Below are 17,493 nucleotides of genomic sequence, written 5' to 3'. Positions count from 1 at the left end.
ATGCAGGTCTAATTATTAGCTTACAGATCTACAAAGAATTATATTTAAATAGTCAATTACCTTTTTTAAACTAGCCTACGAGAGATGTGTTTGCGGATTCACAGCTGTTTATTGGCAATTTTGAAAAACCACAGCCCCACTGCTCCCTCTAGTGGTGCAGAACTTGAACTGCCACTGTGTCCAGAGAGGTGGTGAAGTAAAGAGCTCACACTCAGTCACTGTTTTTTGGTCACCCTAAAATTCGTGCTGTGAATTACCTGGAAAACAAGCGACGCACACACGCCGACGTTGACATCTTTCTGTTTAAGCAGCTATGTTTTTGGAACAAATTAATCATCTTTGTCATTTTGGGTCTGAAACCTGCTGCACTTAAATAGCACTATGCTTTATTAAAAAATCTCATGTAGAGATGGTTTGTGTAGTTTGAATAGGCTACTTTTGTCAGTCCCGGGGTGGAAGATATCATTTCAACCTCAATTCTTCCGCAGTCCCACTCACCGGTCCCAAGGACCACAAGTCCCACAAAGCATTGGGCCCGCACGCGCTGCTCATCACCTGGCAACTCAAACAAGCGTCGCGTTTGTGTGTACGTTTCCATGTGGAGCTGTCACACGCACACACACGCACCTTTTATCGTTAGAGCTCCTTGTATTTTTATCTGAAGAAACGTCGTGCTATCAGCAGGCCCAGACAACGGCCCAGGAGAGGAACTACACCCATGAATGGTGAGTTTAAAACTATAAGAGAAAGAAGAAAATGGCGAAACAGAGAAATAGGCCTGAACAAAGATGGTCGAGGAAGTGAGCTGTCAAAGCGGACATGTCAACAAGCCTTTCTCTATGTGTTTTTTCTGATGTTATATTATTTCTTAGAGTTAGGCTTTATACTGATGTATTTGTTTTATGGATAGTTGATTGTGTGTAGCCAGCAGACAGCAGAGTAACCTACGGGAAGCAAAGTACAATTTTATTTTTACCAAATAATCACATTTTCAGTCACAAACTTAACTTGGGCTACTCTGTTTCTATTCCATGCCAGGTTAGTGTCCACGTGTGTTTTCATTATAATTGACCTTGAATAGCTTCCTAATGTCATGTGGCCTGGATACATCTTAATTCCCTTTAAATCCCTCCACAGCAGACTGCCATATGTGAAAGCTGAGTGCTGCCTGGCCGCTCCACTTGTCCTATTCCTTATTGTTTCAGTGAGAACTGCATATCAAGCAGAGCTTTGTTTAGAGAAAAAAAAATCTACTTTGCAGTGGAAAAAAACATAAATTGAAAAGTCTCAATACAGTGGGCAAAAAGGTGGGCGAATATTTAAATATTTATATATTTGTCCTGGCACTGACAGAGCTAAATCTAGTTTGGACATTCTCTTTGGATGGGAGTTCCTGGCCCCATTCAATGAAATGAACACTAATCTCATTTTGTTTCACTGCCCCTGGCTTACCTGTAACTGTACCTCCTTTAACCTACAGTAAACGGAGCAGGCTAATACTCAAGACAGGTTCTACTTGCCCACCACACTTTCATGAAAATAGTCAAAACAATTGAAATCCTTATGTGCTAATGCTCATAATGTGTGTATGCATTTCATTATTGCCAACCAGTCCATTAACCTTTGTTTATCTAAAACATACTTGGTTTTCCTTGATGTTTTACCATACTTATTATGTCAGAATATGCAGGTCTTACAGTTGGGCAATTGCTGTTTTACCGTCAGCACCTGTGATTACTGCCTTGCTCAAGACAAAATTTATGTCCGCTAAGAAACTTTTTCTAGCTTTTCTAGTTTTCTATAACTTTTTGGTCACAACCCTGCTTTTCTAACCTCTCACCATTAGAAAAGGTTCTACAAAATAACAATCGAGCCATTTAATGAATGATTTTATAGTTGGAGGATAATTCAAATAGCCAAGGCAGCAATTGTTTTGTGGAATCAGGGAATAGTTATTGCTTTGCTTTTATCTATAAATGTCTGAATTTGCTATTAGCAAGGAATGCAGTGCCGCCATGTCCTAAAAACTAGTTTGGTGCCACTAAAAGCTTAGACTTTCTCTGGGTCTTCTGCTTGAGAAACATGTAGCAGACAACCTGACATGAATCCTCCATGCAAAAGGATAAACTAGGCTTAAAAGGTTTGAGGGTTTACCTTATTATCTCTAAGGTATTAGAAATCAGGCTGACGTGACAACATGTGGATATTATACAGTTGCATTAAAGTAAGGAAAACATTAAGGGCAATGTGTTGCAACTTAAAATAGGACTTTTAGGAAAATAAAATATTTCAGTGTTACCAAAATCTGACAATTGGCAGATCATACAGCATAACAGTGTTAGTTTCCTTTGTTATCCTTTCGGAAACCATTTGTGTTTGTGGCCACCGTGTGTGGCCAGTAGCGTCAATCAAATCCTCTTGTCAGGCAGGGTGCTTGGGGATAGTAGTGGATGCCGGTAAGCATGATGGTGATGTAACATCCTATTTACATCCTTGTTCGCCTAATCTGCCTAGGACTGGCTGTGTCATCTCCCTTGGGTGGTCATGTTGGAGCCTCCCACTAGTGAGACACACACCTAAGCCACCTCACTGAGGGAAAAAGTGCTCCCTGCTTTTCTTTGTCCTCAGATCTCTTAAAAATCCTGTTCGGTGGTACTGGGTAGCTAACTCCCGGGTGATTTATTGTATTTCTGGTTGATTGATATGTATCTGCTGCTGCTGATATTTATCTCTTTACTGCCACTGAAGGATTGCACGGTGTCATCTGTTGGCTGACCTATATCACCAGGATCCAACCTTTCTAACAACGGATCAGTTACTGCAAGATGAGTCTTGAACTTCAAGAATTGGTGAGCAATACAACATACTGGCCAGCTGAAAATCCTTCCTCCTGGAATAAGAACAATTGAACTCTTCTAGAGAAGAGGCCGGTGAAACAAAGAGATTTCTTCAGCAGGGGAGGACAGGAAATAGGACAGACATTTGATCAATGATTTAGCACTGTGTTTCCACAACTTCTTTTATAAATTAGGAAAGTTAACAGGCTGATGAAACCGTCTTGAGAGATGATGAATCGCTACACCACCCTGAAGCAGCTGGGAGATGGCACCTACGGCAGCGTGCTGATGGGGAGAAGCAATGAGACTGGAGAACTGGTGGCTATCAAGAGGTGAGCATGGTGATTTTTTTGCTTTTATTTGTCTAAAATATTTAAATATTACCCCTCTTTGCTAGAGTGTGGCAATATTCTGTATTCATATAATATTGTGGAAGTGTAAGAGTTTGGTTTTTATAATATTGTGATATAGTTCAAAATAGGTCCTCCATATTTAAAGGCTGCTTTACATTATAGTGAATTTTACAATTCAGTGAATCTACAGCACTAATAATCAACCCCATAATATCATCACATTATTGATGGCAATTAATTAAATAAAAAATACAGTGATATTTGAACTGGACAATATCACCAAACCACAGAGTTTCCATATACACATTAAGATAAGTGATTGCTCACTATAAATTAAAATGTATGCTAGATTTTAGGTAAGGTAAACTCTGGCCCACAGCCGTTTTAACTAATTTCTCAGTTTTACAAATCAGATGTACTTCAAAAATATTTTTAAAGCTAGAACTTTCATACTTAACGAATAATTCTTTGCCCTGGATAAATATCATGAAAAAGAATTCGTAGTGCAGTCTAGGTCTAAGGGCGACTGCCTTGCTATCACCAGGGCAAACATACTAGCGTACATGCCTTTGTTTCGGCAGCATGGCATCAGGACTCAATAATAAATGAGACAGCGGGGAGATGCGTCCATTGGTTGATCATTTGGTTACCATGCAAGACAATGCATGCGGTGACGGTGAAAGGCAGTGAAAGTAGAGGGAGTGTGTCAGGTTGCTGACATTGTGGAAGGGACGACCGAAATTGGCAGGTACCCAGACAGGAGGAAAAGATATCTGCACGTTCTGTAACTCTTACCTAACGCCAGTTGAGAAGTTGAGCTATAGTGAAGGTGTCGTGTACGACTGCTGGTGTGTGGTTTTAATGTACATAGCAAAACATACTGCAATAAAACCAACAACTTAATGCATCAACTGAGTCAAGGTGTGTTTTACATTTAGTAGTAGTTAAGCCTATACTTTATATCACTTTACAATCTACAGCTGGTTTTGTTCTTGGAATGAAATGAGCTGAAATTAGAGATACCTTAAAACAAGCTGAATTATTGATGGAAACGCAAATGAATTTTGTGAAGATAGTGACTCTACTGTTTGTTGGGTGTGATGTCTTCTCTTCTTTATTTGATCTGTCTGGTTTTGACTTTCTTCCACAGAATGAAGAGGAAGTTTTATTCGTGGGAAGAATGTATGAACCTAAGAGAGGTGAAGGTAAGGATGGCGATACTTTGGGCAGGTTATAGGAGACTTTGGGCAGCAGCATTTCCAGTAACTTGCAACAGCGAGAAATGTGAGGTGAAAATATATTCAAATTTATCTTGGGAAGATAAAGCTGTGTGATTTGAGCAATAATGCACAACAGATCCTCGAACAGTTTTGTCAGTTACAGTTGCCTGAAAAGGTTTAGAATTTTGTAAATCAACTATGAAACCCATTTTTTAAACTGTCACAGATTGAAATGAGGATCAGGAACAATAATTCATGTTGTGCACATTAGACAGTCTCTTCACTGTGCTACTTACAATGTGCCTTTTACAATATCATCAGTAACTATATCACTCTGAACTGTTTGACCGTATTCCTGCTCTCTGGCATTTTCTTATTCATAATTGTAAGCAGTTAATGCCATTGTAGAACAAATCTGTGCGATATCTCTATTACAAACCTGTTGCAACCAGGATTACATTACATGAGTACTTGCCTTTTCCTATGATTTGTCACACCAGTCACTGAAGAAGCTGAACCATGCGAATGTGGTGAAACTGAAGGAGGTGATCAGAGAGAACGATCACCTCTACTTTGTCTTTGAGTATATGAAGGAGAACCTCTACCAGCTTATGAAGGACAGGTAAGAAGAGAAACACCATGCTTTACAATGAAAATGTTTGTACAGGGTGTACAACATGGTGGTCTAGTTTGATGCCATTACCATAACACAACGTTTCCAAATATCAGCATCTAGTCAGGAGCTTCCCTACAGGATCAGGTACACAACTGTCACCAGGCTGATGCCTTCTCTGGGCGGAAGCCCTGATGTTTTTGCTAGTTTGGAAACCAGCACTTTGGTTGCACACACCTGAGTTTGCCATCTGTGAAAGGCAAAATGCAGACAAGTCAAAGAAGTCCCCGATGTTTCGCTAGTCAGTTTAAAGATTTAACATATATTTTTGTGTATACTTTGTTTTTCAACATACATTGACAGTTTGTGTATATATACTAAGACAAAATGATGTTTATGTAATGATGCTTACATTAGCAGGCTCATGAGAATTTTGTTGATTTTATGTTTACAGAAAAAGATTGTTCCCTGAGTCAGTGATAAGAAACATAAGCTTTCAGATTTTACAAGGCCTGTCATTTATTCACAAATATGGTAGGTGTGCCGCGTTTCCTTCATGCCTTGCAAGTGCATAAGAGTGGTTGCATACTGCAAGATGCACTGAATGGTTGTACAGCGTAAAAAGTAATCAGAAAACTATAAAATAAGGAAAATTGCAAGCAAAATCCTGAATTGCCAAATTGGTGATTAATTGATCAGAATCTTGGAGTCTGTGAACCATTCAAAACTGCTTTATCTAACTCATTGGTCTGCATTTCTATTATAAATGGATGTGTGGATGACTCATATGTAGGGATGCAAGTTGTAAAAATCTTTACACGTGCACACGTCCAACAAGTAGCCTGTGTTGCCATACAGTACGTGTCCATGCTTCCACACATCCAGAACACATGTGCTTTTTAGGATTTCTCTTTTCTTCTAACTGCTTTTCTCCCCCCCCCCTCCCCCCCCTCTTCCTTCCTTTTCTATCTCTTTGGTCTGCTGTTAGAGAGAACAAGATGTTCTCAGAGAATGAAATTAGGAACATCATGTTTCAAGTGCTGTCTGGGTTGGTTTTTGTACATAAGCATGGTAAGAGGCTTTACTCTATCATTCTTTACCTGCTCAAAAGTAGCATGACCCTTCAGTTGCTGGTTTGGGTGTGTTTGATGTTGTAAAAACCCTCAGATAGAACAGTATGTACAGTTTATGTAAAGTGCATATAGCATACCTGCTAGGTGTATTTGTGCTAAGATACATTTAAGAGAGAGGAGATTATATTTAATAATGGCCTGCATGCAGTGTGCATTGTTTTCTTTATGCTTAGAATGTGGATCATGTAATGTTACGGCTGTATGTAGAAATTGCCTACATTTTTTTGGAAATATAATGCCAGCTGGATTACTGTTTTTGACAAAGAATGTTAACTGTTAAATGCACTACCAAAGTTTTTATTCCCTTTAATATCTGCATGTGACAACTAAATTACTGCACATGTAAGATTAGGTAACTACAACAGCTTGGTTAAGGTTAGAGAAACAAAAATAATGTTGAATGCTCAGGCCTTGAATACACAGACATTTAAAACTGGGCCACAACTGTCGATATCAAATATACACCCATTCAGCAACTCCTCAGTTTTCCTTTTCTTGTGCTATCTGAATTTTACGTGGCATTTGCACTGAATATAAAATACCAATGTAGAACAGTTGCAGATGATTGTAATGTGGTCATTTGGCCATTTAGAGTCCCCATTAAAAGTTGGCATTTGCACTGTACACAGTGGCTCAGCTTGATATGAACCTTTCTGCAGGTTTCTTTCATCGAGACATGAAGCCAGAGAATCTGCTGTGCATGGGTCCAGAACTGATAAAAATAGCAGACTTTGGACTGGCCAGAGAGATCCGCTCCAAACCTCCTTACACAGACTATGTATCAACAAGATGGTGAGAGAACTGTCTAGGCATTAAAACCCATCTAAAACAAATCTCTGTTTTTATCTATGCTATACAGTACGAGTTATTGGCTGATTTATTTAAGTATATGTTCTCTGTCCAGGTACCGAGCTCCAGAGGTCCTGCTGAGGTCGTCTACCTACAGCTCTCCTATTGACCTGTGGGCTGTGGGCTGCATCATGGCTGAACTCTATACTCTCAGGCCTCTTTTCCCTGGGAACAGTGAAGTGGATGAGATCTTTAAGATCTGCCAAGTCCTAGGCACTGTCAAAAAGGTGAGAAGAAACTGAATCCAGAGACGTGGAAATGATTGGCCTTTCTTCAGGGTTTTAACTGGAATTACCCAAACTTGTTGGGTACTGAAATAAACTGAAATATTCCCAATGATATGATTAAGTTTATTTTGATTATAGTAGGCTACATTAGTTGGCCAGGAGCATTGTTCCTCTCTCTGTGGTGCAAAGCAGCTTAAGTGTGCTCCATGCTGAACAGGTTTACCACTTCATTTTCAAAGGCTTTCCCCAAATCCATTCCTATTTACTCTGATTGCTAAGCAGAGCGGTCAGAGCGCATTTTTGGTCTGACCTGGTCAGGAACTGAGTCAATAACCTCAACCAGAAGGGCAGGCATTCAGTGCCACTGATGTATACTGTAGAGTTGTGGGTTTATGTAAACATGCAAATGTTACATCTTGCTTTTAGAAACATCTTTAGTGAACTGGCATGGATTCTAAAAGGTTTTAAAAAAAGATATTCTCTACTACTCTTCCCTTAGACGGACTGGCCAGAGGGCTATCAACTAGCTTCTGCTATGAACTTTCGCTTCCCCCAGTGTGTGCCGACCCACCTAAAGACCCTCATCCCTAATGCCAGCAATGAGGCTATCGCCCTGATGAAGGACATGCTGCAGTGGGACCCCAAAAAAAGACCCACTGCTGTACAGGTAGGCAAGACTGAACCTCAAGGACGAGTCTAAAGAGCTGGTGGTTATGCAGTACAAAGGCAAGGCTTTGTTTGTTATATCTGTTCAATGTAAATGTCATTCATTGAGAGTGAGAGTATTCAATGTTTTACATACCATACATTAGATAAACAATGTAGGAGGTGTCTGCGACAGCTCCAAGTTTTTAACTGGCATTGCATTATAAAAATTGCTTTGGCTTTTCTGGAGGCCAAAGTATAACCTGGACTCTTAGCTCTCAGTTTAAACCTGTTGTCAGAAAAGCAATTTCCATTACACTGCAACACTCACCACTACGTCCAGATTATCTGTAGTTCCAATACTGAGATTGCATTAGCGTCCTAATCCCAAATCATTTTAAGTAGTGCTTTAGCCATACTTCACTCCCACTACCACTGCTAAATGTTCTACCTGCTGCTGGTGTACTCTGTGTCATGTAAACAAAGTTAGACATCATTTACACTCCAGTAAGACAGCTGATTTGCCCTGTGGGCACTGAGTAGGAAACACCTTTCCAGCGGGAGTAACAGTGCTTTTCCATTCTCTGCTTACAAAGCTCCCAGGTGTAAAATACACATCATCTACTTCTTTGTCAAAGTGTTATACTTGTTATACATTGTTATACATGTTTGTCATTGCAGGTCTGAAGTCCCTTACTCTAGTATTGTGTATGTAGTACACATGGTTAAAGACATCTTGATTGTGCTCGAAAACAATGTTTCCAGAATATTCAGCATAACAGAATAACAATCTGTATTACTTTCAATCCCCGTCTAGGCCCTGCGTTACCCATACTTCCAGGTAGGCCAGATTTTAGGGCCTCGCCCTCAGAGCCAGGAGGTTAGGAAGGTCCAGGCCAGACCGGTGGCTCAGAAGCAGGCCTCGGAGCTCAAGGCTGATCCCCAGCAGTCTTCTTCTGAGTCCAAAGCCTCCACATCCTCCTCTAGAAACCAACAGCAGGACCATCAGCCTCTTCAGCAGATCCCCCTTCCCCAAAGTGAGAGTAAACCAGGAGGCGTCAGCCATGCAGTGAGTGTCTTTATGCAAATCAGAACCTTATTTATTGTACTTCATGTTTAATAAAATGAAAGAATGGAATCCCTATGATTATGCAGCTACATAGGCTCGTTTGTCAGGATTTGCCAGGACACTAATATATAAAGGAGTCCCTCTGGCCAATGACTTTGCATATTAGGCTCCTCTTCTAAGGAGCAAGAGTTGTAGGACAATAAAAGTAGCAGTGAGCTGGAGATAGTAAGAGAGATTTGATCAATTCAAATGTGACAGTCAGTGTGGATGCTCAATGTCTTCTTCTGCAGAAAGCAGCATCGCTGGGCAGTGAGAACACTGTTGCTGGGATGGGGGTGCTGAAAAGTGGCCGTCGTCGCTGGGGCCAAGCGCTGGCCAAGACCTCAGAGAGCTTGGAGGAATCTGACCCGTCAGAAACCGCCGCTTCCAACTCCAAGAAACCCAGCCTGGGAAACACAGAGGAGGAGAGGAGCCCCAAGGAGCACCACCCACAGTAAGTGCTGTAATGTCTAAATAGAACTGGACTGGCAATTTGAGAAAAAATTTATGCATTGACACTTTTTTTTCCATTGCATTGCAAAGTGCTAAAAAATATTAGCTAAAGACATCATTGTAATGTACAGTAGTTTATAAAATGATATAGGTATATCCAATATTTTCTGCCCAGTCTTAAATATAAATGTTTAAATGCACAACACCCAGGGGAGTAGGACTTAATATGATACACTTATCTAAATAAATGAGGTGCTTTTTGGGCGAAAAACCTTCAAGTGTCAAGTGTTTTTTTAGGCCAAAGGAGCAGAAACCGCTGTATTCCTTCAGCACAGTAACTAAGCTACCCAACAACGTCAGGGTGGGTCAAATGGACTCCAGTCTCCCAGGATCAGCAGCACGGCAGCACTATCTCAGCCAGTCACGATACTTGCCAGGTAAGACTGCATTCAGCTCATTTTTATCATTGGGGAGAGGCCACCATGACGTAGTGTTATACAAACAATTTTGCCATTCTCTTTATGGTTTTGCATCATTTCCCCTCTCAGCTGTTGTGTGTTGCAGGGCCTCGTTGCTATTTTGAGATTCCTCTTAGTGATTTGTACATTATGCAAGCATTATAGTGATTGACTCAACTTCACTGATCAAGTAAAAACAACAAGGCATCATTGCATTCACTTGACGCCGCCTGATTAGCCAGTTACATTAAAATGCAGCATGGTGATTGTAATATTTGGATTTTTTTATCACAGGGTTGATCGGCAAGAATCCGACTGCTGCTGGAGATAAGGAGATGAGTGGTATGACGCTGCGGGACCTGTGGGATAACTCCTCAAACACTGTAAATAAACCCCTTGCTGCTATTGGAGGAGGATTATCTGTCACCAGGGCCAACGCAGGTAAGGACAGATGTCTAGTGTTAAGATGTTTAATGGAGTGTGCACTGGACGGGGCTCGGGTCCACTGCAACAAAACTGTCAACGTCTTTTAGAGCTCTCATAATATAGAAAGGAATTGAATGACTTACATTCATGGAGATGACTGTGTTTGCTAGAGTTATCCCTGATTAATAGGGATATCTAAATTGTCTCTGTTAATAGATATTTACAAGCAGCATCAAAAAACTTTTGTCTCATAAAATCTATGTGACCTAACACAAAATTAGGCAATAAACCTACTTATTCAGAGAAACAAATAATGACTACATTGTGACTTGCCTTATTTTGCCATGCAGTGAAAACCTGGCGACTGTCAGTGTCACATACTGTTACGTAACAAGGCTCCAAATGCTAATGATGCAGCTAATGTCTCCTGATCAGTAGTTATGGAGCCACTGACAAAGCAGTGTTAGGAGTGAGCCTAAGCGTCTGCGGCTTCAAAGATGGGAGACCTCTATAAATCATTTGTCATGTAGACAGACACACAATATGGGTACCCGCTGTTCTCCCTCCTTCTTCTGTCCCTTTCTTTCACCTTGTCTCTCCCTCTCCATTGCTTATTCATGAGACTAAGACTGTCAGTGTAAGATCAAGTGTTCCTTAAATGGCCCTCAACTGTACCCCCTGCTCATTTGTCCCAGCACTCACACACACACACACACACACCAATGTTTGTTTTGACACCACTTCCCTATTACTCATTAATATAATTTTTTGTTAAAATCAAGAAAAAAGTGTCTCTGCATGTACATGAAATTTTTCTCTCAGTGTTCTCGCCCATTTCTATTTTTCTTTCTCTTCTTTCTCTCTGGTTGCCTGCACATCTCCAACTGTGCTTTTTCCTGTGTGACTAGAAGAGAATTCCTCTAAATCTGTGGATAGCCCAGCAGAGAAAACTGTTGTTAAAGACAGAATACTGGAGAAAATTGATCTCTCCAAAGGTATTTCATTGAGATGACTTCACATGAACTGTTTAGCTGTATTTTTTCATTTGGAAGTGTAAATTTAGATACCGCTGACTCCTTTACTGTAAGTTGCTTGTCATGCTTAAGCTCTTTTGTAGTTGTAGTTAGCAGGGCAGCTGTTGCAACAAGCTTCAGGTATCCACCCAACGACTTAACATGTGAAAGAAACCCGCTGCTAAAGGCTCTGCAGGAGACAAGAGTACAAACACATAGTTTAACCAGAGAACTAAGAACTCCAGTTGCTTAATAGATGGTAAATTGCACTACAACCACAACATCTTCATAAGGGAACAATGAGGCTTTTCACTAATTACACTGATAGCCATCTGTGACCACTGGTGGAGCAGATCGATGGCATCGCTGGAAAAGTTGAATGACTTCAATCTCTTGATCTTAGTCACTGTTTGGGTCCTTAGGAGCTGTTGCATATGCAGTAGCTACTGCACACAAGCTAACGCAAATAATTACAGTAAAGCCACGTGAGAAAAGATCTATTAGGTGTGTTTACAAATGTTTTCTTCATTTGTATGTTTTTGTGTTTTAAATGGGGCTTATATGATGTTGACTAGGAGCCCATTCTGGTTGAGTACCTGGAGGGTGAAACAATACAACATCAAAATGACCCGTGAACTATGTCTTTCTTCTCTTTTAGGGAACTTTGTAAGCACCAAGTACAACCTCTCTGGCGGTTATATGCCTTCATTCCAAAAGAAAGAGGTGGGCTCAGTGGGACAGAGAATCCAGCTTGCCCCTTTGGCTGGCCAGCACACAGGTAAGGTTTTCTTTCATCTATGTAAAGCTAAAAAAATTATTTCAGATATTTTTAGATCAGATAACCTCCTCACGTGCCCGGTTATCTGGCTCAAAAAGTTGCACTCCTTGTCAGATTTTAATCTTGAATAAATATTGTTTCTATATTCTGTAAAAAGTACTGCTCTCTTTTATGGTCGTCCTGTACTTGACCATTATGCCAAGCCTAACTAGTCCTACTCCCTTTCTCTATTAAGTGTCCAGTTTCTTACTTGCAATATTTCCATCTAAACTCTAAACTCACTGGGACTATGTTTGTCCTCTTTCTTCACTCTTTCAGTCAATCTTTCTTCTTCTCCTGATAATAAAAAAGAGAAAGCAAAATCTACCAAGCCCAAGCCCATATCCAACTCATCTTTGAGTGAGCCCAATGAAGGTATTGCCATTTTATAATAGTTGCTATTAGGGGTTTTAAAGGTCCTTCTGTATTGTATTTTTTGCAGCTGCTTACAATCCCATCTGTTTCATCTTTACTTTTGATGTTTCAAAAAAGTCTTTAGTGAATGTCTTTTGCACCACATGTAAGAAGTATGTGAATAAAGACTCACCCCTGGCTGTATATCTACTGTATATATTAATGATAGACAAATTGACTGACTGCCATGTTCCTCCAGATTACGACGGCTGGAAGAGGAGGGCGGACAGGACTCAGGTGAAGGGGAGCAGCTACTCAGCCCTGGGGAAAACCTCTGGGAATCTCCTGACCAGAGCTCCCGCCGTACAGCCTGTCCATGGCAGGGTGGACTGGACATCCAAATATGGTGGAAATCGGTAGTTCAGAAAGAAGACGTACAGCTTGTTGGACTGTGCTGCCTAGTGGGACGCGTTTGGTACGTGACCAAAAGCAGAGTTTTAACCATGCTCAAACTCAAACCTGGAGGAAATTCTGTGTATAAAATTTGGTATCTTCCCCAAGACAAATCACATTTTCTAAAAACCCAATATGCAGGTAGCTGGTAGGGGACAAAAAGTAATGTCACTAAAGATGTACGCGACCCATCTGACATTCCTTGAAGAAACATTTTTCATGCCGCTGGACGATCAATTTGTTCCCTTGGAGTTTCTCTTGACAGTTGCCATGATGCTGAACCACTCCTGGTTCCAGAATCCAGTGTGAGCCAATTCTTCTGTTAGTGTTAGGATATTCTGAGTAGGATTTCAATGTGGCATATCTCTTTTTTACTCTAGTTTTTATTGTTAAGTTGTATTGTTAAGTAAGTATTATTTTACAACCGACAACAAAGCAGAAACTTTTCCTAACGGTTCCTTCAATTCTATATTCACTCTATTATAATTCATCATAGGAAAATCTTAAGTGTAAAATAATGATGCACCAATCCGACTTTCGCAGTCCTGATACTGATACCAATACCTGGGCTTTAGGTATCGGCCTACAAGTACCCATCTGATACCTGTGTAAAACGAAAAAGCTGTCTTCCTCACTGTGACGAAGAGGCTGGGAATTATTATTTAACGTATAAGGCAACATTATGCTTGACTTATTGTTCCTAACTTACTAAAACAAAACGTTCAGGTCTACTGGTGCACTGCTGACGCATCACGTAGTATGCGTGTAATTGAATTAAATAGATCTGCCCCCTTGTCACAATACCGATTGAGTCAGTATCGGATTGGTGCATCCCGAAGTGTAATGGCTATAAAAATGATTATGTGAACTTGTTCTGCATACTGCAAGACAACCGCACACCTATTTGTTATTATGCAATGAATCAACTGAACATTTTGTAAACATTTTATACTAATAAATTTATGAAAATTCATACTTCATTCATTCAAAAAGGACAAGACAATCGTTCCTATTATATAAACAAGGTACTATATTTCATCCTCAAATATACACTTACTTTATTTATTTTTTTACAAAATGACATTATGTAAATGACATATGCAGACAGGGTTGTTCCTTGGAACAGAAGATGGAGCACACATCAGATTCTTCTCTCCTTCAGGACTCCTGTGGTTTCTGGAGCAATGCCAAACTTAGCTTTCCCACCATCAGAAGACTGAAACAAGACGATAACGTTAGACTCCATGCAAAGAGCACTGCGAATAATAATACCTACCAAAAAAAGATTAATGTCCTGATTTAACACATCCCTGTTCTTGTCTTTTAACTCGGGGAGGTAGATTTTAAGTTGCATCATAATATGAGGGCTCATCTGCAGATCAACAGTGAAGATCGGACTAGAATAACTATCTCATTCATATCGAGGCAAAATTAGTCACCAAAACACCGTCAGACTAACACAATGCTTCCATTGAGGTAACCACCACATCCAGTTAGGGTCATCCTCAACAGAAATCAATGTTACTTCGCCTAGAGTCTGTTTAACATGTGTAAAACCAGTTTAGTAGGATTATGGAGATGGATACCTTACTCCAGCCATCAAACCAGCTGGCATGAACTTCCTGGATCCATAGAACCTCTTTCCCATGACGCCAGTCAGAGCTCCTGATGTAGCTGGACACCACGTGGGGGGAACATGTTAGTGGAGGACAGAAAATCAGGAAGCATGATGACCATAGAGATGCATTACTGTTCTTTGTCTATGAAGATTCTCAGTCATCCAGGTCATAGTTATCCAACGAAGGTTAAAATCAAGGGCAACTGGACGCATGGCTCAACACAGAAGGGCTAACTCCTCAGGTCAAGACTCTGCAGTCTACTTACATCTGAAGGACAGAGGACACTCGTTTGAGGACCACCAGGTGCACATTTTAGACAGAGAAGATGGATGGTTTGAAAGAGGTGTCAAGGAAGCCATCTACACCAGGGTTGAGAAGCCGTCATTGAACAGAGAAGGGGGTCTACGCCACCACTTATCCTCCACTTACAATGCTGTCCTTTCATCACTTCCCAGGAAACTCAACAAACGTAACCTATTGACCTCAGGTGAAGATACCAACGATGGTCGTTCAGTCTTGGCCACAGGTGAAGATACCAACGATGGTCGTTCAGTCTTGGCCACAGGTGAAGATACCAACGATGGTCGTTCAGTCTTGGCCACAGGTGAAGATACCAACGATGGTCGTTCAGTCTTGGCCACAGGTGAAGATACCAACGATGGTCGTTCAGTCTTGGCCACAGGTAGTCTTAACGACTGTAACGACTGTCGTCACAGCAACAAGGAACACTAACCAACCAGCGGTATCGATGACCCGGGATAACGACCCCACTGAGGTTAAATAGCTGAGTTTCCCTGCCAGTCAGTCAGAACTGAAGAAGTCCTTTGGATGAGGGACGAAACGTCTTCCAGTATCTTCAACCAAGTCCAGTTGCCCTTGATTTTAACCTTCGTTGGATTACTGTTCTTTCTCTGTTTTTACCTACTTAATCCCCCCCAACACATACACACCAAATTCAGTATATGCCCAGTTAAGTATACCAACCGAGGGACACCCAAACATTACTGGGGTCATTGGAGATCTGGTAGGCACCAAAACCTGCGAGGCCACCGAAGAGAAGACCAGCAGCAAGGGAGGGGACACTGCCTGAAGAAAAACAACACAGCAGGTCAACACCGACAACTGACATCTGCAGAAGAAGAGCATGTATATACTGTGTTATGGGTGTAACACACTATAGTTTTATAGTGCATGGAAAGAAAAGAACATCAGTTGGGATGTTAACATGCTCATTCTACTAACTTAACATTTCTTCAGAGGGTGAATGTTATTGTACCCGTCAGAGATAAAGTGATGTAGGCTATAATCTCAAATAATTTGCGCTGTTTGAAGATTTTAAGGAGCTGAGAAGCAGGTAACACCAGAACCTTCCATCACTTTCACATCTAATAAAACCCACTTACCTGCTTTCGCATAGCCAACGACTCCCCCGGTTGCGATAAGGGCTGCGTATCCATATCCTACCCAATCCACAGACATGTTGGACACCTGTCAGGGCCACAGCGCGTGAGTGAGCGAAGACAAACCCTGCGTGTGATGCAACTATTCAATTCAGACGGCTTCCTGTTGTGAACCTAAAATTAACTGTTACTTACATGTGCAAGAATACCTAAAGGACTGTCTGAGTGCTGCACCACAGAGCTGTTACAGAAAACTAGCTGAGGCAACAGAAGATATATAAACATTGTAGCATCCGACTAATGTCCCCGCCGTTAAACCGCAGTACTGCGTCTGTTTTTTATCAGAAATCGTTACATTGAAGCCTCATTGAATGGTGTGTGTGGGTGTGTGTGTGTCTTATTAGATAAGCCTATCTGCTGTTCAAACCCTAGCACAAGCACCAGAAGCACAAACTAGCATCACTGTTGTTACAACACACAGACAGGGCTTAACAAGAAAAGCTTACTGGCACAACCACTTCAGCAAATCCCACGCTTCTCTTTGTACGAGAATGAAATCTATAAACGTCTAAGAATTTCAAATATGAAAACCTCAAACGCAAGTAAAGCTACATACAACCTTGCTCTTTTTGTTTGTCCTCTGTCACTACCAGACTGTTCTCCACCGAGCACAAATTATCGACACACATAACACGCGGCAGGAGTGCTCGATGGGAAATGTAGGCTCTAGCGCTTTGGAGAGAGGTTGCTGCGTCCGCGAGAGGTGGCATTTCTACAAATAATAATAATTAATAATAAATAAAAAATAATAATGACCGCAAAAGCTATTTCAAGCACACATCAGTTCCGCTAACCTCCACGGGGTGAACTTATTTGTACATTATAATTAATAGGCTGTTATGGTTTTTGTTTTTAAAACTATAGGCTAGGCTTCATTAGCCTACTTATTTTTATAAAACGTAGAAGGCTATGCTATAGCTACATAGGCTAAATTATGGTCTTGTCTTTGTGTTTGTCCATGCAGACAGAGAATAACATGAGCAATTTGAAACAATAATAATAACAATAATAGACAGCATAGACACCGTCTGTACAATTAATGATTAATTAACATGATTGACATAATCAGTCTATTTTTTTGTAGCCTATAATTTTTCGTTGCCACCTCCTAAAACTGATTAGGTGCCCTTGAGCAAAGCTTTCCCATCTGTTTCCATACTGATTGCTCTAGCCTAGGGAACCCAATATAAGAGCACTTTTGCTGTTTGGTATGCCTTCATTAAATGTATTTTTTTCTATACTACAGGAGAGGAACAAACAGTGGGGAGGCTGAACCCTGTTTGCAAAATGTCATCCTCATCATCTCACCTGCTAAGTCCTGCCACAATTTACTACCAAGGACCATTGATTGGTCCTCCGGAGTAGTGGTTTTATTTTAAGACCACAAGATGGCACCACAGGATAAGGTCAGGAAAAGGTAAAGATGTTTTTTTAAGGCATAGCCCAACACCCCCA

At 40.8% G+C, this 17,493-nt stretch overlaps 2 protein-coding genes across 7 annotated transcripts; one reads left to right on the top strand and one right to left on the bottom strand.

Annotated features, from left to right (window-relative positions):
* Positions 1-378: 378 nt before the first annotated feature.
* mak (male germ cell-associated kinase) lies at positions 379-13,932 on the top strand. Of its 4 annotated transcripts, XM_038725864.1 has the most exons (16): positions 379-725; positions 2,749-2,849; positions 3,032-3,169; positions 4,341-4,395; positions 4,911-5,032; positions 5,478-5,557; positions 6,816-6,948; positions 7,061-7,232; positions 7,732-7,899; positions 8,695-8,946; positions 9,237-9,439; positions 9,736-9,875; positions 10,191-10,337; positions 11,994-12,113; positions 12,432-12,527; positions 12,766-13,932. In XM_038725864.1, the coding sequence occupies exons 3-16, from the start codon at positions 3,066-3,068 to the stop codon at positions 12,924-12,926; spliced, it is 1,953 nt and encodes a 650-aa protein (XP_038581792.1). In that variant the 5' UTR covers positions 379-725; positions 2,749-2,849; positions 3,032-3,065; the 3' UTR covers positions 12,927-13,932. The 4 variants fall into 4 exon arrangements, with proteins under 4 accessions (XP_038581792.1, XP_038581800.1, XP_038581811.1 ...); XM_038725872.1 differs by lacking the exon at positions 12,432-12,527 and having other exon boundaries at positions 383-725; positions 12,766-12,926; XM_038725883.1 differs by lacking the exons at positions 379-725; positions 2,749-2,849; positions 3,032-3,169; positions 4,341-4,395; positions 5,478-5,557 and having other exon boundaries at positions 4,965-5,032; positions 12,766-12,926.
* Positions 13,933-13,992: 60 nt separating this feature from the next.
* Positions 13,993-16,691, bottom strand: tmem14ca (transmembrane protein 14Ca). 3 transcript variants are annotated; one of them, XM_038725898.1, is made up of 5 exons: positions 16,598-16,691; positions 15,982-16,066; positions 15,563-15,664; positions 14,546-14,633; positions 13,993-14,175 (listed from the first exon to the last, which is right to left on the bottom strand). In XM_038725898.1, exons 2-5 carry the CDS (start codon positions 16,055-16,057, stop codon positions 14,118-14,120), a joined length of 324 nt encoding a protein of 107 aa, XP_038581826.1. In that variant the 5' UTR covers positions 16,058-16,066; positions 16,598-16,691; the 3' UTR covers positions 13,993-14,117. The 3 variants fall into 3 exon arrangements, with proteins under 3 accessions (XP_038581826.1, XP_038581833.1, XP_038581820.1); XM_038725905.1 differs by having other exon boundaries at positions 16,485-16,640; XM_038725892.1 differs by lacking the exon at positions 16,598-16,691 and adding an exon at positions 16,174-16,449.
* Between the last annotated feature and the right edge of the window lie 802 nt (positions 16,692-17,493).

The sequence above is a fragment of the Micropterus salmoides genome, unplaced genomic scaffold (genome assembly GCF_014851395.1).
Source record: "Micropterus salmoides isolate LMB-PRFRI ecotype aquatic unplaced genomic scaffold, ASM1485139v1 Ms_hic_scaffold_1, whole genome shotgun sequence".
NCBI lineage: Eukaryota > Metazoa > Chordata > Actinopteri > Centrarchiformes > Centrarchidae > Micropterus > Micropterus salmoides.
The sequence above is the reverse complement of the archived record's forward strand: the minus strand, read 5'-3'. Positions and strand labels throughout refer to the sequence as shown.

Coding starts and splice junctions, on each gene's coding strand:
- mak (XM_038725864.1), top strand. CDS start 3,066: ATGATGAATCGCTACACCACCCTGAAGCAGCTGGGAGATGGCACCTAC. Junction 4,396..4,910: donor TGAACCTAAGAGAGGTGAAG/GTAAGGATGGCG, acceptor TTGTCACACCAG/TCACTGAAGAAGCTGAACCA. Junction 12,114..12,431: donor TTTGGCTGGCCAGCACACAG/GTAAGGTTTTCT, acceptor TCACTCTTTCAG/TCAATCTTTCTTCTTCTCCT.
- tmem14ca (XM_038725892.1), bottom strand. CDS start 16,263: ATGTTTATATATCTTCTGTTGCCTCAGCTAGTTTTCTGTAACAGCTCT. Junction 16,067..16,173: donor CTTTAGGTATTCTTGCACAT/GTAAGTAACAGT, acceptor TGGCCCTGACAG/GTGTCCAACATGTCTGTGGA. Junction 14,176..14,545: donor GGTTTGATGGCTGGAGTAAG/GTATCCATCTCC, acceptor GTCTTGTTTCAG/TCTTCTGATGGTGGGAAAGC.